The sequence below is a fragment of the Panthera leo genome, chromosome A1 (genome assembly GCF_018350215.1).
Source record: "Panthera leo isolate Ple1 chromosome A1, P.leo_Ple1_pat1.1, whole genome shotgun sequence".
NCBI classification, from domain to species: Eukaryota; Metazoa; Chordata; class Mammalia; order Carnivora; family Felidae; genus Panthera; species Panthera leo.
Genome location: NC_056679.1, coordinates 88,128,073 through 88,152,565, shown reverse-complemented (window position 1 = coordinate 88,152,565; position 24,493 = coordinate 88,128,073). Strand labels below are relative to the sequence as shown.

Below are 24,493 nucleotides of genomic sequence, written 5' to 3'. Positions count from 1 at the left end.
GTGCTCCATAGTTTCTTAAAGTGCGAAGTTAAGTTATTGATTTGTGCTCGTCTGTTTTGACATAGACCTATAATATACAACTATCAGCGCTTTCAGTGCACCTTAGTAGTCCTGAGGTGTTGTGTTTTCATTTCCATCTATCTCAAAATGTTTTCTAATTTTCCTTATAATTTTTTAAGAGTGCATTGTTTCATTTTGACAGGCTTGTGAATTTTCCAGTTTTCCTTCTATTATTGATTTCTAGCTTCACTCCACTGTGGTTGGAAAAGACTGTTTGTATTATTTCAATCTTTTTACATTTATTGAGACTTGTTTCCTGGCCTCTCCCATGCTCTGTGCTTTAGTGAAGTGTGTTTCCTGTTGTGGTTGGCTGAAGAGTTCTGTAGACTCAGCTGGGTCTGCTGGTGTGCACTGCTGTTTATTTAGTGAGCTCCTGTCTGGCTGTATGTCCATTACTGAAAGTGGGGCATTGAATTATCCAACTATTATTGTACGACTGTCTGTTTCTCTCTTTAATCAGTTGGTTTTCACTTCGTGTGGTCTGGTCTCTCCTGTGAGTTGTGCTTATGTTCATAGTTATCAGATCTTCTTGATGAGTTGACCCTTTTATCAACTTATGATGTCCTTAATCAATACATTATTCAATCAATATATAGTGTTTTGTAATGGTTTGCCTTAAAGTCTGTTCAACCTGACAACATAAAAACCATCTTGTCTGGTTGCTCTTTGTAAGGAGCATATCTTCACTTTAAAATTATTTGTTTCAAAAAACCCTATTTGTGTCTTTGGATCTAAAGTGAGTCTCTTGTAGACAGCATATATTTTTTTTAATCTGTTTTGCCAATCTCCACCTTTTAGTTGGAGAATTACTATTAACAGTTAAATTAATATTTACAAAGAAGGACTTCTACTATTTTTCTCTCTTTAAATTTTTTAAAAAATGTTTCTTTATTTTTGAGAGAGAGGGAGAGACAGAGTGTGAACAGGGGAGGGGCAGAGAGAGAGGGGGACACAGAATTTGAAGCAGACTCCAGGCTCTGAGCTGTCAGCACAGAGCTTGATGCAGGGCTTTAACTCATGTGCCATGAGATCATGACCTGAGCCAAAGCTGGACGCTCAACCGACTGAGCCACCCAAGCACCCTGTATTTTTCTCTTTTAATATGTCATATCTTTTTTGTTCCTCATTTTCTCTATTACTGTTTTTTACATTTAACTTATTTTTTTCTATTTTCATTTCCTTCTCACTTCTTTTTCTGTACTCAGAACTAAGTATATATATTTATTATATTTAATTTAACATGACTTTATGTATATTATATATGTTTATGTACAATATTTACTCTTTTGTCTGTCTATATACCTTCGTACCTACCTACCTACCTGTCTAGTTTTTTCTTAGTGTCTACTGTCTACTCTTAGTGGTTTTGACAGTTAACATCTTAACTTTATAATAATCAAGTTTAAAATTATACCATCTTAGTTTAAATAAGAAATTGCTTCTTTACAGCTCTGTGTGCACACACAAAGGACAGCTTTATGTTGTTATCATCATAAATTATGTCTTCATATACCAAATTTAGTCAGTTAACTTTATGGTTTTATAATTATTGCTCATGCATTTGCATTTTAAGTCATCTGGGAAAAAAGAATAGTTAAAAACTAAAAATACTGGCTTTTATATTTACCAGTGTCCTTTACTGGAAAATATATTTACTCTTGTCCTTTATTTTTACATATGATTTTAAGTTACTGTCAGTGTTTTTTCATCTAAACCTGAAATGCCTATTTACCATTTCTTGAGGGTAGTTAAAATGCAACAAAATCCTGTGTTTGTTTGACTGGGAATGTATTAATTTCTCCTTCACTCTTAGGGATAGTTTTGTCAGATATTAAGTTCTTGGTTGATAGTTTGTTTTTTTTTTTTTCACTGAGAAGTTTAAACACATCACCCATTACCTTCTGACCTCTATGGTTTCTGAAGGGAAATACGCTGTCACTCTTAGTAGGAGTACTTGTGACAACTGGCTTTTCTCTTTCTGCTTTCAAGATTCTTTTTGTTTTTGGCTTTTGACAATTTTGATATAATCTCTCTCTGTGTGGCTCTCCATTAGTTTGTCTTGCTTGGAGTTTGTTGAACTTCTTGGATGTTAATTTTAGAGATTTTTGATCATTTTTTTCTTAAACATTCTCAGTGCCTCTTCCTCTTGCCCTCTCCCTATAAATATCCCCCATGTGCATATATTGCCCAATGGGCATCTAAGGCTCTGTTCATTTTTCTTCATTCTTATTTCTTTCTGCTCCTCAGACTGGATAATTTCAAGAGACCTATGTTCAAATGTGCTAATTCTTCCTTCTGTGTGCTCAAAGCAGATGCTGAACCCCTCTAGTGACTTTCCATTTCAGTTATACTTTTCAAATATAGAATTTCTATTTAGTTTTAGAGATCTATCTTGTTATTGATATTCTCTACTTGGTGAGACATTTTCCTCAAACATTACTTTATTCTATGAGAAATGATTTCCTTCGGTTCTCTGAACATATTTTAACTGGATGACATAATGACTTTGACTGGTGAGATAGTATCTGGGTGTTCTCAGGGACAGTTCCTGTTGACTGCTTCCTTTCCTGTAACAGGCCATGCTTCTTTGCATGCCATGTCATTCTTTGTTGATAAGTGGAATGTTAAATAATTTAACATGGGAACTTGAGTTCAGATTCTCCAACCCCTCCCCCAGGTTGTTGTTGTTGCTTTTTGTTATTGTTGCTGTTGTTTGTGTGTCCAGTGACTTTTCTGAACGACTTCTGTGAAGTATGCATTTTTGTGCTGTGTGAACCACTGAAGTCTCTGATTGGTTAGTTTATTGGTCAGCTAATGGTTTTGTAGTGATTTCCTTAGATGCTAGTAACCAAGAGGTCTCCCAGTTCTTGCCAAGGGCCATTGTGTTGTTACATGCATATGCCACTCAGCAAGGCAGTTTCTGAATTTACACTTGTCCTTACTTTATGCTTTACAGCCTCAAGGTTAGCCTGATGTGTGACTTTAGGGCCTATTCAAGTGTTTCCTGAGTATACATATATATGTGGACTTCTAGATGCCCAGGGATGTGCCAGAGCTTTCCAAAGCCCTCTATAGACATCTCATTCTTCAGCTTTTCCTTGTAAGCTGATTAGTTAGCCTCTTCTCTGCCTGACTGTGACCCCACTTCAAGCAGCCATGATCAGTAGTGCATGTGATTGTTTTTAACAAATGCCAATGGGGAAAAGGCTGTTTGCATGGGATGGCCTTCTGTTTAGGTTTGAATAATAAGGAAAGAAGGAATGAAGACAGACAGATAGACAGACAGACAGACAGGCTTGTGAGTGGAGTTTGCCAGTGAACCACCAATAGGTCAAATAATGATAATTCCCTGGGAATGGGCTGTGAAAGAGCTCTTGTCTCATTCTACTCCCTCATGTGGGTTCCAAGTGCCAGTGTTCCCTGTGATTGTGGACTGTTGGTTTTCCAGGCTACCTCAGAGTTAGGGAGGAGAGTATGAGGATTGGGTATGTTAAAACACCACAAATCTTGATGTTCTTACTGAGATTCAGCTGTTTTCCTTGAGTACATGCCTCCTAGATTGCTGCAAGCCTTCCGTTAATTTCCAGAACACTAAAAAAGTTGACTGCAACAATTTTGCAATGTTTATGCAATTTTTAAAAAGTTATTTTGCCATTTTTGCTGACATCTCTTTGAGTGATTTTAAAATATTTAACCAGCATTGTAATCCTGGGATTAAGGCTACTTGATTGTGGTTTGTTATTCTTTTTACCTGTTTCTGATTCAATGTGATGCTGTTTGGTTGAGTATTCTTATATTTATTTTCTTAAGGAATTCTGGCTTGTAGTATTCTTATACTGTCTTTGTCTGGTTTTGTCACCAGAGTAATGCTGGCCTCACAAAATAGGTTGGAAAGAGTTCTCTTCTCATCTGTTTTCTGTGAGAGATTGTGTAGAATCAATGTGATTTCTCTTCCTTCTTTTTTTTAATGTTTATTTTTTTTTATTTTGAGAGAGAAAGAGAGAGAGAGAGAAAGGGCAAGTGGGGGAGGGACAGAGAGAGAGGGAGACACAGAATACGAAGCAGGCTCCGAACTGTCAGCACAGAGCCCGACACGGGGCTTGAACCCACGAACCGCGAGATCATGACCTGAGCCGAAGTCAGATGCTTAACCAACTGAGCCACCCAGGTGCCCCTTCTCTTCCTTCTTTATTTTTGTTTTAGTTATTTCCCTGATAAAGTCAGTGAAGTCTTCCTAACCTAGAAATTTGTTTCTTTAGAAGATTTAAACTTTGAAAACATTTTATTTATAGTGATGAAACTGTTCAAGTTACCTATTTCCTCTTGGGCAAGTTTTAGTAGTTTGTGGTTTTTGAGGAATTGTTTTGTCTCATCAAATTTGTTTAATTTATGTGCATAGAATTGCTCATAATGTTTTCTTATTATACTTTTAATGCCAGCAGGGTCTGGGAGATGTTCTGTTCCATTCCTGACATTGTTAGTTTAGGTCTTTTCTCTTTTTTCTTTACTAGTCTTGTTAGAGATTTATCAATTTTACTGATCTTTTCAAAGAACCAGATATGGTTTTCATTGATTTCTCTATTTTTTCAATCTAACTGATTTCTGTTCTTATCTTTATTACTTTTCTTTCTGCTTGCTCTTGGTTTATTTGCTTCTAATTTCTTAAGGTGGAAGTATAGATTAATGATTGAATTTTTTTCTTTTCTATTAAAAATATTTAATAGTGTTAAAGTTTCACTAAGCATTGCTTTAAATTTATCCTAAAAATTTTGATATGTTGATTTTCATTGTTGTTCACTTTAAAATATTTACTAATTTCCTTTGAGACTTCTTTGACTTCTATATTTTTCAGAAGCATCCTCTTATCTTTCTGTTATTGACTTCCAGTCTAATTCCATTTTGGTCATACATACATACATACATACATACATACTTTGTATTACTTCAATTTAAAAAAAAATGTTTTAGAAATTTCTTTTCTGAACTACTATGGCCTATGTTGGTAAATGTTCCACGCATAGTTGAAGGGAAGGTATATTCTGTTGCTGTTGGGTGGAATGCCTTACAAATATGAGTTAGGTCATGCTGGTTGATGGTTTGATTCTTCTATACCCCTGATGATCTTCTGTCTACTAGTTCAATCAATTGTTGTGTGAAGAGTGTTGAAAACTTCAGCTATACATGTGGACTTTCTATTTTGCTTTCAGTTCTGTCAGTTTTTACTTTGCATGTGTTGAAGCTCTGTTGTCAGGGGCTTACTCATTTAGTATTGTTATGCATCCTTTGTAAATGTAACTCTTTTATCTTTATAATATCTCTGGTAATTTTCTTGGCTCAAAGGTTTACTTTATTTTAATTTTAATATAATAATATTAATATAAATTAATTTTAATATGATATTAATATAAATATTCCAGTTTTGTTTTGATTACTGCTTGCACTATGTATATTTTTAAAATTCTTTTATTTTTACCTACACATATTTGAAGTGGGTTTTTTGTAGCTAACATAAAGTTGGTACATTTTAAAAAATCAATTCTGACAATTTCTATCTTATAATCAGTGTGTTTACACTATATCCATTTAATGAAATAATTGGTATGTTTAGGTCTACTATTTTATTATTTGCTTCTATTTTTTGTCTTTTTCCCTTTTTTTCACATTTCCTGCATTTTTGGGTCATTTGGCATGTTTTTAGTATTCCATTTTAATTTGTCTGTTGTGGTTCTATGTATATTTTTGTGTGGTCACCCTAGGGATTGTGTTAAACATATTCAACTCCTTAGAATCATTATTTTACTACTTCAATTGGGATGTAGAACTTTTATCAATTTGTAGGTCCTTTTACTCTCCCACCATTATGTTATTAGTTGTTTTATGCACTATGTCTACCATTGAAAACCTCATCAGACAATGTGGTAATTCTTGATTTCAATGATCAAATATATTCCAAAGATTTCAATGGAAGAAGAATAGTCTATTTTGTTTCACCAGTGTATTAGTCAATTCAGGCTTCCATAACAAAAGGCCACAGGGAAAGCCTGGGTGGTTCAGTCGCTTAAGGGTCTGGTTCTTGATATCAGGGTCATGAGTTCAAGTCCTGCATTGGGCTCTGTGCTGGGCTTGAAGCCTACTTAAACACACACACACACACACACACACACACACACATGCACACACACACCACAGATTGTGTGGTGTATACAACATAAATTTATTTTCTCATAGTTCTGGAAGCTAGAAGCCCAAGATCAAGGTGCCAGCTTGGCCATGTACTGGTGAGGCCTCCTTTTCTGGCCTGGTTTCTGTGGGTTTATGGAGAGCAAGAGAGATCTCTGGTATCTCTCTCTTATAAAGGTGCCAGTCCTATTGGATTAGGGTCTCACCCTTATGAACTCTTTTAACCATAATTAACTCCTTAAGTGTCCTAATGCCAAAATTGGGGGTTAGGACTTCAACAAATGGATCATGGGAGGGAAGACAGTTCATAGTCCATAACACCCAAATATTTACCATGTGTGTTGGTCTTCCTTAATTCCTGATGCTCTGAATCTTCCTACAATGTCATTTCCCTTAGTAATTCTTGTAGAGGCGATTGGCTGACAGTGAGTTTTCTTAACTTCCTTTCATACAGAATGTCTTTATTTTATCCTCATTCCTGAAGGATATTTTTGCTAGATACAGAATTCTGGGCTGATGGTTCTTTCTTTCAGCACTAATTTTCGATGAGAAAAATTCATGGTCACTCAAGCTGTTCCCCTACAAATCATGGGTTTGTATTCTCTGCCTGCTTTCAAGAGTGTTTGTCTTTTAATTTTCAGTGGCTCTGAAATGGTGTGTCTAGGTGTGGATTTCTTTGGATTTATTCTGTTTGAGATTTACTGGGCTCTCATAATCTGGTTAATGTCTTTTACCAAATTTGAAAAGGTTTGAACTACTGTTTCTTGAAAATATTTTTCTGACCTTTACTCCTCTCTTTCCAGGACTGATGAGATGAATTTCAGTCCTTTTGGTTTCATCCCATAGGTCCCTGAAGCTCTATCTAAAAACTCCCTTTCTTGCTCTTGTTTAGATGGAATAATTTCCATTGATTTATCTTCAAGTTCAGTAAGTCTTCTGTTGTCTGCATTCTGCTACTGAGCCCATTCAGTGAGTTATTTCAATTATTTTATTTCCCCACTTGTAAAAGGTCCATTTGGGTTTTTATATCTTGTTTTTCTTTGTTGAGAGTTTCTGTCTTTCCATTTCTTTCAAGAGTATTTGCTTTCATTTGTTGGACCATTTTTGTAATAGTTGCTTGAAAATCTTTGTCAGATATTTCCAGCATCTGTGTCATTTTGACATTGGTATCTGTTAATAGTCCTCTCCTATGCATGTGAACTGAGAGCTTCCTGGTTTTTCAGGGGGCTGTTTTGGATGGCATCCCGTATATACTGAATGGTATGTTTTGAAACCCTGAGTATTACATTTAATGAGGTATGTTGATCTTAGTAAAGCTGGAAATAGGCCTTGTTGAGTTCAGGCTATCGGTTCCTGCCAACTCCCCGTAGATTGTTTTCTTTACAGAGACTTTGCAGTGCCATTTGAATCTGTCCTGAATGTGCCCACTTAGTGGTAGGTGTGGCTCTGGACAGTGGCCTCTGCCCAGTTCAGAGTTCAAAATTTTTGGTTTGGTTTTTGGGGTCATATTCACTCAAATGTGACTCAGTGGTGATCCCTGGCATTTCTGGACAACCACCTGTTCCAGATCTTCTGTCTTCTTTTTCAGTTCTTTAGTTGGGAAGCTGGAGCTCTAGGCATGTTATTGTGATACTTGCTTTTAATGGTCCCACCTGCACCGGTGTCCAGTGGCAGAATGATAGAAAAGAGAAAGATCAGTGTCCTCCTTCAGTTGCATAGGAATACTATATTCTATACCCTCAGTGTTCTAGGGGTCTCTAATCTTCATGGGCTGGGGCATGAGAGCATGGAGAAAAAATGGGGTATCTTCCATTCTCTCTCAGCACTCGGGGTTCTCTTCCCTAAGTTTTGGGAGAAGGATGGGGACCTGCTTCTGGATGTTGAGCTGCCTTGAGTGCAGGCAAGGGGGGAAAGGTAGACTCACTTCTGGTCTGGTGGACTTTGAATTCTGGTTTTTCTCCCCAATCTGCCTGCTGCTGCTTACTTTGAGAATCTTCAGATGGCTGCTCCATGGCCCTGTGGCTGCATTTGGTGACTGAAACACGGTGGAGTGTTTATGCCCAGAACTGGAACCAAGTGCAGGTGTTTTTGTAAAAATATGGGTTTTAATTTTCTGTAACTATGTAGATGGACCCAAACTTTGGCATTTCTAGTGTGGGACAAATCCTAAGCACCCTTTCAGGGATATTTATAACTCATTCAGGTGAATTTTGAAGGCAAAACACTGTAGCTGGGGGCCTCATGGTGTGGTGGGGTCAGAGTAATCATGGAGGGCTCCCACATGTGCTTCTTCCTGGGCACAGATAGTGGCAGGCCATCTCAAACACACACACATACACATGCATGCACATTTAAACACATACATGCTCATCCATACACACATGCATAGACATACATATACCCATGTACATAAACACATATACATGCTCACAACACACATACACACATGAATAGACATATATGTATTCACATACATTTCAATGCACATACACACTCACAAACATATATACACACAAACATACATACATGACACATATACACATACATACATGCATATTTTTAAAGTTTGTTTATTTTTGAGAGAGAGACAAAGTGGGGAAAGTGCAGAGAGAGAGGGAGACACAGAGTCCAAAAGCAGGCCCCAGGCTCTGAGCTGTCAGCACAGAGCCTGATGTGGGACTTGAACCCACAAACCATGAGATCATGACCTGAGCCGAGGTCAGATGCTTAACCAACTGAGCCACCCAGGCGTCTTCATACATGCACATTTAAACACATACAACAACATACACACGTTTAAACACATGTACAAAGACATGCACACACATATATGTGCACATACAACCGTACCTGCATACCCCCACATATATACACATAGACACACACACACACACACACACACACACACACACACAGTGTGATCAGGAATGATTTCATGACATGCATATCAAAGAGATACAGTTTTCTTTAAGATTAGTCTGTGAGGACTCCTATGAAGTGAATGTCAGAAATAACGGAGACCTGGTGCAACTCCACCTTGGGGATGCAGCTGAGTCTGGGGCCACAAAATGAATAGGAGGTGCCTCACTGTACAGTATGAAAGTTGTGTGTTCAGCTGGTTATGGATAAAGGTGACAGTTGGCTGTGTGGTTAGGTGTTCTCTGCTTTCACATGGTAGTGTTTGTGAGGACTCATCTGGTGATAGCCTCACGGGTGGAGAAATGATAGAGAGACCATGATTCCAAAAACAAAGCTGTTGGCTGGGAGGGCAGATGTGGCAGAAGCTCAGGTAGGCATGGCATCCACAAGAAGCATGCAGACTCCACTTAACCCATCTGGTCCCCAAGGACATCTTACTGCAGAGGTTTTGCTTCTGGAGATGTCCAAGTCAAACAGAGGCTGTGGTTGAGGGGACAGAGAGGGATGATGAGTGCGTGAATTCGTGCTCATGTGGGTGTGGGCTGAGAAGCAGGAGACATAGATGAATCTTAAACCCATGTGTGAATACATAGATCTAGGGGTCACCATATGAGACATGGCAGGTAGACAGGAGCATATTTGCTGGAAGAAGCAGGTGACATGCTAGCCTGGGATGTCCAGGGGTGGTCAGCTATCTGGGCATGGTACTCAGTTGACACTGGTCTGGGGTTGGAGATTCAGGATTTGTTGGCATGTTTGTGGTAGGAGGGACTGGGGGAAGAAGTGGCGTGGAAGGAGTGGATGATGATGGGACCTCCCCCTGGGACACTGGGGGACATGAGACCATGTAGGGAGGGGCTTGGGTGGGAGGAGAACCAAAGAACATTGAGGCTGACCACAGCCCCTGCCAGTCACTGCATAGATTTTTGGATCATCATCACTGCCTTCCATCCAGACACCTGTCCTAGGTGGTATCAGGTCACTGAGGACAGGTAGGTGAAATTCAGCCACCTGGATGCCTTATCTTTTTCTCCATGAAAAATATATTTAAGGCATAAAAATAGGACCATTTTTACTTTGGCTATTTGAATTTTAAAAAATATTAGAAATCCAATTAAAAATCTTGTAACTCAAGGATAGTGCCCATTCTTGGTGATAGCATGTAAAGAATTCTCCCTGAAAATACCAATGCTTTGATGTGCAGGCCAAAAACCAAGAGTTCCACTGACTTCTGTTGAGAAAATAGAGAGGCATTCCTGAAGCAGAAAGTCCCTAGTGCATGAAATTGAATAATCTCATGTGGAAAGGTAGGCTTATAAACACCCCATCTGGATTTGGGGTTCCAGCAGTACTGTGGACTTCTGTAATGTGAAAACTCTCCCATCATAGACATCTTAAAATGTGGGACAGAATGTAATAAAGTCAAGTTAAGTTAATATCTGGACTGGCAAGACGAAAAAGGGACATTTCCAGGTGCTAGAAAGGAAGAGGCACTAAGAAACTAAAGCAATGGGTGATGAGTTGGTGCACAATTGGGGGACTTTGGGTCCCAGGGATCTGCATCTGACTTACACCACCAGCTTGCAAATAGACTGTGGGAGCAAAAAGGAAGTGGAACAGAGACCAGCATACAAGGATGGAAACGTTGTAAAACCACATCATTAAAGAAAAGATGGCCCAATAAAGCAATATGCCTTGAGCTCAGGGAGATTATAGGGCACTTGTCTTTCTGCCTTGGCCCAGGTGGGTGGGTTACCTCACCACCCAGGCCACACTTAATACCACTGGCTAAGGAAACCATGCTAGATGCACTCACAATAAAATTCATCTAAGCACCGGAGGAATAATCCTACATAGAAGAGAGTTGGAAGTCACAGTAAATATCAGGATTAGACCACCTGGGGACCTCAGATAATAGAACAACTATCTGAAAGAGTATTTGAAATAAGCATACTTAAAATGAGTTATATGGGAGACTTGAAAATGTAAGAAAAAAGTAAAATAGTAAGAAAAAGAATAGGCAGATTCAAAAAAGAACCAAATGAATGAGAAGCACATTTGGGAAGCTTCTTGAATGGGAAACACATTTATGATAAACAATTTAGTGGAGCGATAAGTAGCAAATTAGACATAGCTGAAGAAAAATCACTGAATTGGAAGATAGATCTGGGGAAGTTACTCAGAATGAAGCAGAGATTTAAAAAAATGAGATAATGACAGATGTGGGGAAGAGAAGTAGAAGGCCACACATGTGTCTAAAAGGACTTCTAGGAGAGACTGGAGAGAATGAGGAAGAAGAAATAATGAAAGAAATCACGTAGGTAATTTTTAGCACTGGTTGAAGATGTGAATCCTAAGCTTCAGGATTTACAAGTGATCATGAGGAATGTAGGGAACATAAGTCCACAGATAGACACATCACAGTGAACCACAGAAAAATAAAGATTAATGGGAGGGCAGTTATCCTTCCTGCAGATTTGTCAACAGCAATGAAGAGCACAAAGAAGGCATCACCTTCGATGTACTGGGGAAGATACTGTCAACTGGAATTCTGTATCCAGCCAAACTATCATTCAAAATTCAGAATGAAATAGAAATGTTTTCAGGAAGCAAATGGAGAGAATTTACCATCACAAAACCTTGCTGGAAAAAAAATGCTGATGGATATACGTCAAAAGGAAGAAAATTTAGTCTAGAGTGAATAAGTGGGTCCTAGAAGTAATGTGATGTGAAGCAAAAGAAGTAAGTTAATAAAAACCACATCCAGTCCCAAGGACAAGGGTTTGATTACAGGAATGGTGATTGGCTTGCTAGAAGTTACAGATTGCATTAGAAGTCATTGTGTGTGTGTTCTTGTGCCTTGGGCATCACCCACTCTTGGTGACAGTGCACAAGAAATTCTCCCTGAAAATACCTGTGCTTTGATGTACAAGTGACAAGATATGCCTCCATTTGTTAGGATAATTATGGTATCACAAATGGTAAATGCCTAATCCTGTAACATGACACATACTGACCTGGAAATTATTTGACCTGGAGCCTTCAGATTCTGAGAAACAACCTGTTCTTTGCTTTATGCATCTCCTGAGTATGGAATTCTCTGTGTGGAGGGATCCAGGAGCAAGGCAGGCTTGTGCCCAAGGAATCCTGGTTTTGAGACCCAGAAGGTGGGCCCTTATTCAGTTCTAGACATTTAATTGTCCATTCCTATCCCCAGAACCTGTATTGGTGTTTGCCAAGGGACAGACAACACACAGTGAGGTACAGACCAAGGCGGGGGCCAGTGCCACACTGAGCTGTGAGGTGGCCCAGGACAAGACGGAGGTGACGTGGTACAAGGACGGGAAGAAGCTGAGTGCAAGCTCCAGAGTGCGTGTGGAGGCCAAGGGCTGCAGCAGGAGGCTGGTGGTGCAGCAGACGGCAAAGGCGGACGCGGGGGAGTACAGCTGTGAGGCTGCGGGGGAGAAGGTCTCCTTCCGCCTGGATGTCATTGGTGAGTTCCTTGACGTCTGTCTTATGCTCCTTAAGCTAGTTGTTAAGGATTGGGGGTGTGCACAGGTGACATCTAATGGTCTATTTTGTCATCATGCTTTCATATAGCTAGCAGTTATTAATTATATACCCATGGCAGCATTTTACGAATGCTTCTTGTCTTTTCACTTGTGCAAACATTACAACAACCTCAGAGGAGGAATTCTGAATATTCTCATTGTAATATGAGCTAAGAAAATTCTATAACTTGCTGATATTCACACAGCCAGAAAACCTAAGAGCCAGGGTTTGGGCCCAATATTCTGAGATTATTTATTTACTTTTTCTGCCTGAAAAACTTCATCATGCATATTTATTTTGGTAGGTATTCTGGTACTTTAATTTCTTTTTTTGCTTATTTGAAAAAGTATTTATTTTGTCTTCAATTCTGAGGCCTATTTTCTCTGGGTATCAAGTTACATATGTAAATACAGTGGACTCTTGATCAGCATGGGTTTACACTCCACAGGTCCACTTATATGCGGATTTTTTCTATAAATACAGTACAGTATGTAAATGTGTTTTCTCTTCTTAATAACATTTTTTTCTCTGTAGCTTATTTCATTGTTAGAGTATAGTCTATAATACACATATCATACAAAGTGTGTGTTAATTGACTATATCATCCGTGAGGCTTCCAGTCAACAGTAGGCTACTAGTAGTTACATTTTAGGGAAGTAAAAGTTATACATGATTTTTTTTTACTGCATGGTGGGTTGGCACCCTTAACCCTTGTGTTGTTAAGAGTCAATTTTATATATTTTCACATTTTAAAGATATCATTCCATTGTCTTCTAGGTTCCATATTTTCTCTTAGAACATCAACTGTCAGATCTGTTATATTCTCTCAAGGGTTTTCTTTTCTTTTCTCCTGTTGCTTTTAAGATATTGTTTTTGGCCTTCAGAAGTTTTACTTTGATGAACCTGGATGTGGTTTTCTTTGTATTCATACCGGTTGGGGCTGTAGATCACCTTGAGTGTTTGGGTTTATGTCCTCATCAACCATAGGCTATCCTTGGCCTTTCTCTGTTCTGTCCTATCTCTCTCCTTTGTCAGAACTCTTGTTATATTTTATTTGACGTTTTTATGTTTCCCCACATATCTTGTTGCATCTTTCTCTCTGCCTCCGAATTATTTTTCTCTCTCTGCTTTATTCTGGGTATGTTGTTTACCTGCCTTCCAATTTTCTAATATTGTATTCTGCTATATCTAATGTGCTGTCCAACTCACTTATAGTGTGTTTACTATTTTCAAGTGATATAACTTCCATTTTTTGATTTCTTATAGATTCCAGACTCTGTAGTAAATTTTTCATGTTTGACCTATTTTTTTTAAATTTCATTTTAAAACTGTATTAATCATGGCTGTATCCCAGTCTGAAAAAACATAATAATCAATCGTCTGATATTGTACTTTTTTCTTGTTTAGTTTTCTATTTACTCCTGTCTGTGGCACATCAGCAATGCTTCGATTGACTGTCAGATATTGCATGAGAAAACTTGTTATATGGATGATGCTATCTTATTCCAGAAAGAGGGTTGCTCTTTCCTGTGATAGGCAGGGAGAGGACAATCAAACTTTGGCTCATTCCAGGACCATGTTGACTTGGGACCACCTTGTAGTTTTGTTCAGGGTAGTCTGTCTCTGGTGGGCTCAGAGCATGGAATCCCTAAGATCCTTCCTGCATGTACATACTTGAGTTTAATGGGATATACACAATTTTTTAAAAAACGATGATCTCAAGTGTTGGTAAGGATGTGGAGAATCTGAATTATCACACACTGTCAGTGGTAGAGTAAGTTGTCACAATCATTATTGAACACTCTTTGGAAGTATCTATTAAAGCCAAATTTAGCCATATGTATGTACTAGCAGTTATATTTGTCCCCAAAGAGACATACAAGACTGTTCAAGGCAGCTTTACTCATCATATCCCCAAATGGGAAATAGCCCAGATGAATCACAAGAGGTAAAGCAAACACAAGATGAGGTGTTCATACAATAGAAAACTATCCATGCATGCAGCAGCATGGGTAGATCTCACATTCTGTCAAGGGGAGGAAGACAGACCCAAAGAACACCCAATGGATCATGCATTCATGTGAAATCAAAGTCCAGGCAAAAGTAATTGATGGTGGCGGAGGTCAAGATAATGGTTACTTTTGGGCATGGTCAGTAGTGAGTGGGGAGATAGATGTTTTCTGTTTGTTTTTGTTTTGGTTCTGTGGGGACAGTCACACCAAACTCCACTGGGTTGTGCAAACGAATTAGTGCATTAACATGGGAGTTACACTGTGGTAAGGTAGTCTGTGGTGGACACACCATGTGCTGGGGATACAGGAGTGAACAACCCCACCTGCCCACAAGGGCTGGCTGTCACATGGGAAGGACCATGAACTAGCAGAGACAGGTGATGGAACAGCCTCTGCCACCTTGCACCAGCCTTAGAAATTGCTCTTGAGTCAGGACACATCCAAATGTACACTTGGGCTCTAGGACAGGAGGCATATGTTTACAAACACACTCCAGCACTCTTCTGGGCATGTGATGGCATTTGCTCCAAGTAGAAAATTTACTGAACCCTGAGGCTTTCATTCCTGTGACCTAGGCTGGTGACAGCTCTGTGTCTCTGAACCTGTGCATGCCTCTTTTTCCCCAGAGCGCTCGGCCATGTTTGCTAAGGGGCAGCCAGCATGCAGTGAGGTGCAGGCCAAGGCAGGGGCCAGTGCCACGCTGAGCTGTGAGGTGGCTCAGGACAAGACGGAGGTGACATGGTACAAGGATGGGAAGAAACTGAGTGCCAGCTCCAGAGTGCACATGGAGGCCAAGGGCTGCAGCAGGAAGCTGGTGGTGCAGCAGGCAGGGAAGGTGGATGCTGGGGAGTACAGCTGTGAGGCCGGGGGCCAGAAGGTGTCTTTCCACCTGGATGTCACAGGTCAGTTCTTATGGGACTGTCATAGCCTGTGTGGAGGTGATGGGATTGGCTTACATCCCCAGCCAACCATGGTGCTCTTCCCACCAGACCTCATGTGTTCACATGGCCCATTCTCCCAATGCCCTTACCCATGGTTGGGCCAAGGGAGGTTGGGTGGGAAGGGTATGAACAGAAGGGAGATTGTGCTCCCAGAAACCCAAGTGCTGTTTCCACACAGTAATGGCAGTTGTAAGTTCCCTGTATCTGCTCAGAAATTCCTGGGTGTTCTTTGGTACCTGGACCTCTGGCTGTTCCCTGCACTTGGAGTCTGAAGTAGACCAGGCATTTCTCACCCATGATATATGCATTTCCCTCTGCTTAATGTCCTGGCAGCTCCCAGGTGCCCTCATCTAGCAACATGTTGTTTCACCCTAGGGAGAGATGTTTGAATTTCATTAAACCAGGATAAGGAGTAATTTATTCCAGCCAATCATAATTGGATGTATCTCAGACAGAACTATGGACTATCAAAGTTATAGGCATTCTGGGACACCCTTTCCTCCTTGCACATGGACACGGAAGTTACCTTGCACATGGACACGGATCTAGCAAAGTCTAGATCCCTGTTCTGTGCAATGTCTGCACAAAGCAAACTGAGAGCAGAGGGCTGACAGATATGTGATAGACACATGTGAAGTCTGGATTCTCTTTTTGAAGCAAATCTTGCTTCCCCTCTCTTAGAACATTCTGTGTCAGAATTCCCCTTGGGGTATGATTCATCAATTTAGAAATGGAAAAAAATAAGTGGCTTATCTTACACAAGAACACTTTGTTAAAGACGAGGTCTTTAACAGCTGCTGTCTGGTAAAGCAGCATTGCATACCATTTTCTAGAGACTTGTGTGTCTGTCCATTTCTGGCTGGTTCACAGAAAAGGGTCAGAACTAAATGTATTTTCCTTTCCTTATGAGTCTTTTAAAAATTTTTAAAAATGTTTTTATTTATTTTTTTTTTTTGAGAGAGAGAGAGAGAGAGAGAGAGAGCAGGGAAGGGGCAGAGAGAGAGAGAGGGAGACACAGAATCTGAAGCAGGCTCCAGCTCTGAGCTGTCAGCACAGAGCCCGACACGGGGCTCAAACTCATGAACCATGGGATCATGACCTGAGCCAAAGTCAGATGCTTAACCAACTTAGCCACCCAGGCACCACTCCTTATGAGTCTTAATGGCAAATAAAAATGGGCTGCAGTCCTACGTTGGCTTCTAGGTGCCACCACCTGACTGTTTGGTATTGTATCTGCAGAAAATTATTTGTTGGTGTATGCAGATACAAAAAATCTACCATGTGTCTTTTTTTAGTGTTATTTTCAGATGATATTACAAATTATTTTAGGGTAATACGTATGAAAAGGTTTGACAAATTGACCAAATTCTTAGAAAACCAGATAAAAGTGACACAAGAAGATTTCAACACCTCAAATAGTCCTAGAATGTTTTAAACAAATAGAGATGTAGTAAATAATCTCACACCATGTGCACTTTCTCACTGGTAGATTATGTGAAATGTTCTGGAAAGAAGTTAGTGCCTATTCCTGGAGATTTTTCTAGAAAAGAGAAGAGGAAGCTATTTATGATTTACTTCACAGAGACAGTATAATGTTGATAACCAAACTCTGAAAAGCAAAGGATGAAAAATTCAAATTACAGGTCAGTCTGTTATGGATTTTCAAGGTCAAAATCTTAAACAAAGCATTAGGAAAATAAATTAGCAAAGTATTTAAAAGATAATACACCATGATGAAGGTCATAGTCTAGGAGTTCAAGGCTTTTTAAACTGGAAATATTAGCAGATCAGTATAATGCATGGCATTAACAGACTGAATGAAAAAGAATGAAGTGATTACTCCATAAATGCAGAATATAGTAGTTGATAAAATTTAACATCATAAATCCAGAAGAAGTGTTTGATAAAGTTCACATCAATTCATGACATAGAATTCTTAGCCAATTATAAATAGAATGGTTCTTTTTTCAGTTTATAAATGATGCTGCAGAAAAACCAGCTAATCACACAGAGTGATCTGTGAGACAGGGAACTACCCAAGGAAGCTAACCGCTATCACTTTTATCCAATGCTATGCAGCATAGTTAGGGGGCAAATAAAGTCAAAGGAAGTTTGAAAAAAACAAAAATAGAATTTATGGATAATATGATATATCCAAAAGATAAATTATTTGACCTAGAAAGTTGACAAAGATTACTGTGTAAAAAGTCAATATTGAGAAAACTCTTGTATCTGTGCTGCCAAGAGACACTTTGAAAACGAAAATTTAAGAGTTATAAGAGCATCAAGACTATCATGTTTCTAATTCCTAGTTTGATAAAGAGATGCTGGGTGGCTCTGTGAGGGTAAATTATTACATGTTATTGAGAGACAGTCAAGAGATGGAAATAAATGGATAGAAAACCATGGAAGAAACAGGCATACCTGATACTAATGAACATCCAACCAAATGGTCATTTTTGGTGGTGGTAGTGGTGGGGACTTTGAAAATTGACAAACAGATCATCAAGGCCACACACAGACAATATACCTCTTGAAGTAGAGCAAAGGGTGAGCATTTGCTGGACCAGGTATCAGAAATATTACAGATAGAGTGATTGAGAATGGTGTCTTGATGCCAGGAAAGATACACTGACCAAAGAACCAGAATAGTGATCTCTGAGACAGACCCATGCAGGAACTGATGACTCCATCCCCTCCCCCTCTGTGTGTGTGTGTTTAATGTGGAACTGTGTACGAAGTAGAGACAGCATTGTTTTAAACAAATGGTGCTAGGACCATTTAACCATATGGAAAAAGGATTGGACTAGTAACTCATACCACTCACAGTCAACCCCTGGTGTTCTCCTCAGAGCAGAAGTGAAACCATATACTCTCAGGTGGTAATGTAGATGTTTTTAATTGCTTCAAGCTTAGGAATGATTGCTTAGAACAGAACACAAGTGCACTAACCACAATGAAACAAATATGAAATATATGAGGACATTAACCTAAAAATGTCGAATCATCAGAAGACAGCAAAGACAAGCCACACAGATGTGGAGGATATTTACAGCACACATAATCACCAAAGATATGCCTTCATATATATAAAAAGATCCTAAAAGCAAGCATAGAGAGGACAGACAATGCTATTGAAAATTGGGCAAAAGCCTTTAGCAAAAGAGCAAACACTAATAACCAAAAACACTGGAAAAGGTAATTCACTTTGTGAATCATCAGGACCAGGTAAGAGACAGCCCTGGGAGGTAGAGCTCCACTGCCCACAGTTGCCAAGAGTTGACAACACAGAGTAGGTGACAGTGTGGAGGTTCAGGGACTGTCTTGCACTGTGGGTGACATGCTCTTTGCACATTCATGTGCAAGACTCTGTATCATCTGGGAAAGTTGAAGTGTGCACACATCATGACCCAACATCTCCTCACCTAGAAAAGTGTGTGCATAGGAAAGTCTCTCAGAGTCCTCGCATGGAACAGGGATAGAATATATGGTCCCCACCTGGAACAGCCCAGGAGGAGCAGTGATGGAATGTATGGTCCCCACCTGGAACAGCCCACGTGGAGCAGTGGTGGAATGTATAAATAAATTGTGTTAGTTGTTGCTGAGAAGGTGGTGAGGCTTCTCCAGGCCACACAGCTGGTGCAGAGCCTGGATAAGATTCTACCACCTCCCCATTTAGTTCTTCTTTCCCCCGTGCTACATCTTGAATTACTTTTTGACTTCGTGTGTCCTTCCCTGTCCCCAGAGCCCTCAGCTGTGTTTGCCAAGGAGCAGCCAGCATGCAGTGAGGTGCAGGCCAAGGCGGGGACCAGTGCCACACTGAGCTGCGAGGTGGCCCAGGACAAGACAGAGGTGACGTGGTACAAGGACGGGAAGAAGCTGAGTGCCAGCTCCAAAGTGTGCATGGAGGCCAAGGGCTGCAGCAGGCGGCTGGTGGTGCAGCAGGCAGGGAAGGCGGATGCCGGGGAGTACAGCTGTGAGGCCGGGGGCCAGAAGGTGTCCTTCCACCTGGATGTCACAGGTCAGTAATCTTTAGGGTAGTGAATTAGCCTTGTTTGAGAGAATGGGACTGACTTTGAGCGCAGATCATCCCTAGAGTTCTCACCATCAGTGCTCTTCCATCTCACATCCTCCTACCTTCCTGTTTTTCCTCCCATGGTAGGGTCAAGGGTGGCTGGGTTGGACAGGTGTGTAAGAATGAAGGGGACCACTTGTGTCCATCTTCAGTGGTGTTTAGAACACCGATGCTTAGTTATATATTCCTAGAACCTACCCAATTTCTTTGTGTCCTGGAGCTCTGAATCTACTTAGCATTTGGGTCTGAATTAGACCAAGTGCCTCTTGTAAATTTCCTCCTATTGGATGTTCTGCCAGCTATCAGGTTTGTTCACTCAGAATCACAGGCAGGTTATCACAAGCCAGATGTTTGGATCTCACTGACCAAGGATAGGAGGATATTTCAACTACCCATCCATACTTGTAAATACCTCCGACTGACTGTGGATTATCAAAGTTTAGACGTTCTGTGAATCTCTTCCTTCCTTGCACATGTGTAGAAAAGCTCTTTCTGCACCTGTGTGCTGTAGCATCTAGATCCATTCCATGTTGCAATGTCTGTGCAAAGTATACAAAAGCAGAGATCGGTAGATATGTGCTTGTGATATGTACCTCTGATGTACAGGATATTCCTTTTAAAGCATATCTTTTGTGTTCAGTTAAAACATTCTTTGTCAGAATTCCTCTTGGAGTCTGATGTATAAATTTGGAAATAGGAATAAATAGCTTAAGCTGTATCAGCACATCTTGTTAAAGACAAGTTACTGTAATGGCAGACTGACTGGTGGACCAGTATTTATTTTGTTGCATTATGTAGTGATTAGTGTGTATTTGTGCTTTCTTGGCTGGTTCGTAGAGAAGGTTGAGAAATGTATTCATTTTATTTTGTTAAGAGGGTCTTTTGTTTTGTTTTTGTTAGGAGAGTCTTAATGTTCAGTAAAGGTCTGACATTTGACTTCTAGGTGCCACCACAAAACAGTGTGGTATTGTATTTGTATTCAGTGGTTTGTGTGTGTATATAGATACAGAGAAACATGCTAGTTATCTTTGTGAAACGTTATTTGAAGAGGACTTGAAAACTTACTTCATACTAAACATTTTAAAAGTTTTAAAATTTGATAGAAAACTATATCAAAAATGACATGAGGAGAAATAGAAAACTGAAACAGTCCTATAACTTTTAAAGAAATGGATCCAGAAATATAAAAAAAAATATATTTCATAGAAAGAGTCTATGTTCAGTGGATCTACTGATTAGTTATACCAAATATTTCTGGAAAGACATTATTACATTTTCATGGAGATTCTTCTAGACAACAGAAAAAGGGTATACACTCTCCAACTCATCTTATGTAGATGTAGATACATAATATTGATGTTGAAATCTTACAAGGAAAACATGTAGAGTTGAAATTACAGGCCAATGCTTGGGATTCTGTGTCTCCCTGTCTGCCCATCTTCTCTCTCTCTCTCTCTCTCTCTCTCTCTCTCTCTCTCTCTCTCTCAAAAATAAATAAACATTTAAAAAATTAAAGGGAGACCTGGGTGGCTCAGTCGGTTAAATGTCCGACTTCAGCTCAGGTCATGATCTTACGGTTTGTGGGTTTGAGCCCAGCATTGTGCTCTGTGCTGACAGCTCAGAGCCTGGAGCCTGCTTCAGATTCTGTGTCTCCCTCTCTCTGCCCCTCCCCTGTGCATACTCTGTCTCTCTCTCTCAAAATAAATAAACATTAAAAAATTACAGGTCAGTATCTTATGAATATCGAAGCTAAAATCTTAAACAAGATATTAGTCAACCAAGTAATCCGACACATGAAGCAGGCAATACGCTATGATTGAAGTCGTAGTCCAAGAATGTCTGGTTGCTTTAACATTAGAAACATTAAAAAAGCAAAACAGTGCATGATATTAACAGATTGAAAGAGAAAAATGTTGTGGTTATCTCGATAAATGCTGAATAAAAATGTTTGATAAAATTTAACATAATCTCGTAATATAAAATTATTTACTGACTATAGATAAAGGGTTTCTTCCTTAATTTGGAAAACAGTACTACAGGAAATACCAGCTAGAATCACCCTTAAAATGAAAGAGACCTGACTTTGTGATTGGAAACAAGGTAAGGAGGCTTTCTGTCCAACAATGGGCAGTACAATAAGGAGGAAAATAAGACAAAGGTATAAAATATGGGGACAAACGTGGAATTTACAGATAATATCAATTTCAGAAAATCCAAAAGATTAATGATTAGACTTTAATAAGAGACTTGGAAAAATTAAAACTTAAAAAAAAAAGCAATATACAGAACAGACCACACACACACACACACACACACACACACACACACACACACACACATCAACTCCAGGTGGGTAGAGACCTGAGTGTAAAAGGTAAAACAATTAGCTCTTAGCAGGTAATGCAGACTATTTAGTGACATAAATGTAACAAAAGACTTAATAAATGGGTTAATCACAAAGGACAAGTTGATATGTTTGTCTGTATTAAGAACTTTGATCAGAAGACACCATGAAGAAGGGAAAATGCAAGACACACAGATGGAGAGAATTTTAATAAGACATTTAATGACCAAACCCTTTAGCATTTAAAGTAACAAAGAGCTTGGGGTGCCTGGGTGGCTCAGTCAGTTGACAGTCTGACTTTGGCTCAGGTCATGATCTCACGGTTCTATGAGTTCGAGCCCCACATCAAGCTCTGTGCTGACAACTCGGGGCCTAGAGCCTGCTTCGGATTCTGTGTCTCCCTCTCTGCTCCTCCCCTGCTCACACTCCGTCTCTTTCTCTCAAAAATAAATACATATTAAAAAAATTTAATTAACAAAGAGCTCCTGAAAATGAATATAAGAGAAACATACAGTGGTATTGAAAATGGGGCAAATCTTGAACAGTGACATCATAAAGAGGAAACGCTAATGGCCAAAAACATCATAAAATGTGCATCGCTTTATCAGTAATGGGACCACAGGGAGGACAACTTCAGTCCCACCAAGTTGCCAACAGTTGACAACACAGGGGAGGCAAGAGTGGGAACTCCCTTCTTGACAGTCCTGTGGAAAGACTCTGCATCATCTGAGAAGGCTGGGGTGTGCATGTATCACGACCCCACAGATCCTCTCCTAGAGGAGCTTGTGCAGAGGGATGTCTCCAGTGTCCACACCTGCAGCAGCAACATGGAACAGTGATAGAATGTATAGATAGTGGTTACCCATTTCTAGGAAAGGCAGGGGGCTTCTCCAGGCCTTACAGCTGGTGCAGAACCTGGAGAAGTTTCTGACCCCCTAGCTCACCATTCGGGCTCCTCTTACCAGAGCTGCCTTCCTGACTTACAAGGTGACTCTGTCCCCAGAGCTTGCAGCTGTGTTTGCCAAGGAGCAGCCGGCATGCAGTGAGGTTCAGGCCAAGGCAGGGGCCAGTGCCACATTGAGCTGCGAGGTGGCCCAGGACAAGACGGAGGTGATGTGGTACAAGGATGGGAAGAAGCTGAGTGCAAGCTCCAGAGTGCGTGTGGAGGCCAAGGGTTGCAGCAGGAAGCTGGTGGTGCAGCAAGCAGGGAGAGCAGATGCTGGGGAGTACAGCTGCGAGGCCAGGGGAGAGAAGGTGTCCTTCTGCCTGGACGTTACAGGTCAGTACTTGGGGGTAATACTCTAGCCTTGATGGAAGGTGATGATGGGACCATCCAGGATTACACCCGGATGGACTTTTGTGTCCTTTTCCTTTAGACCTAATCTCTTCATGTCTACCATTTGTCCATATGCTGTTTTCATCTCCTTTTTTCACATCAGTTTTGGGTCAAGGGAGGCCTCATGGGAAGGGTATGCATGGAAAGGAAAGGGGCTGTTTCTGTAATCTGGAATGGCAATTTGGTGCAACAATGCTCAGTCACATTCCTAGCACCTGCCCTGCTCTTTCTGGTGTTCCTTGGTGTCCAGGATTCTAGTTCCATCTTGTGCTTGGGCTCGAGGTCAACCAGGTATCTCTCACCCTTGGATATGGCACATTTTCTCCATTATATGTTTTGACAACTACCCATGCCACCCATCAGTAGCTCTGACCAGTTTTTGTCAATGAGAGGTGTTTCAATTCACTTGGGCCTAGATTAGGGGAGATTCTGGCCACACAATCATACTTGGAATTGAGATATCAAGAGTGAACCTTAGATTATCACACTTGAAGTGTCTGGGACACTCTTCTTTCTTTTTCACTGATAGAGAAGCTCGCTGTTACCTGTGTGTGACAAAATGTAGGTGCATGTTTTGTGACAATGTCTGCTGTGCAAAGGGAAGGAAGAATGGATGATTTGTAGATACTCACCTGTGACATTTAGGATTATTGTTTTCAAGAAAACCTCACTTTGCCCTTCTCTCCAGGTTGGAGATACACTCTCAGTGTCAGATTTACCCTTCTGGTTGCATTTGTAAACTTAGAAATGGGAAGGAGCAGGTAACTCCTGGCACTCAGTGTGCTTTGTCACTGAGGTGTTCCCACAGTAGCAGCCTGACCAGGAAAGCAGCATTTATTTTGTAGCATTTTCCTAATGTTTTGTGTGTATCTGCATCTGCTGGACTGGTACATAAAGTGGAAAAAATCAAAATTTTTTTCCTTTGTTAAGAGAACCTTGGGGCGCTTGGATGGCTCAGTGGGTTAAGCATCCAACTTTGGCTCAGGTCATGATCTCGCAGTTCCTGAGTTCCAGCCCATTGTCGGGCTCTGCGCTGATAGCTCGGAGCCTGAGGCTGGCCCAGATTCTGTGTCT

General features: G+C 40.2%; 1 protein-coding gene across 1 annotated transcript in view; it reads left to right on the top strand.

Annotated features, from left to right (window-relative positions):
* Positions 1-24,493, top strand: part of OBSCN (obscurin, cytoskeletal calmodulin and titin-interacting RhoGEF) — a 159,294-nt gene that overhangs the window by 12,623 nt on the left and 122,178 nt on the right. The window contains exons 8-9 of the mRNA XM_042931633.1: positions 19,410-19,685; positions 23,087-23,362. Of these exons, the coding sequence (XP_042787567.1) occupies positions 19,410-19,685; positions 23,087-23,362 (552 nt within the window). The remainder of the gene's footprint in view (positions 1-19,409; positions 19,686-23,086; positions 23,363-24,493) is intronic.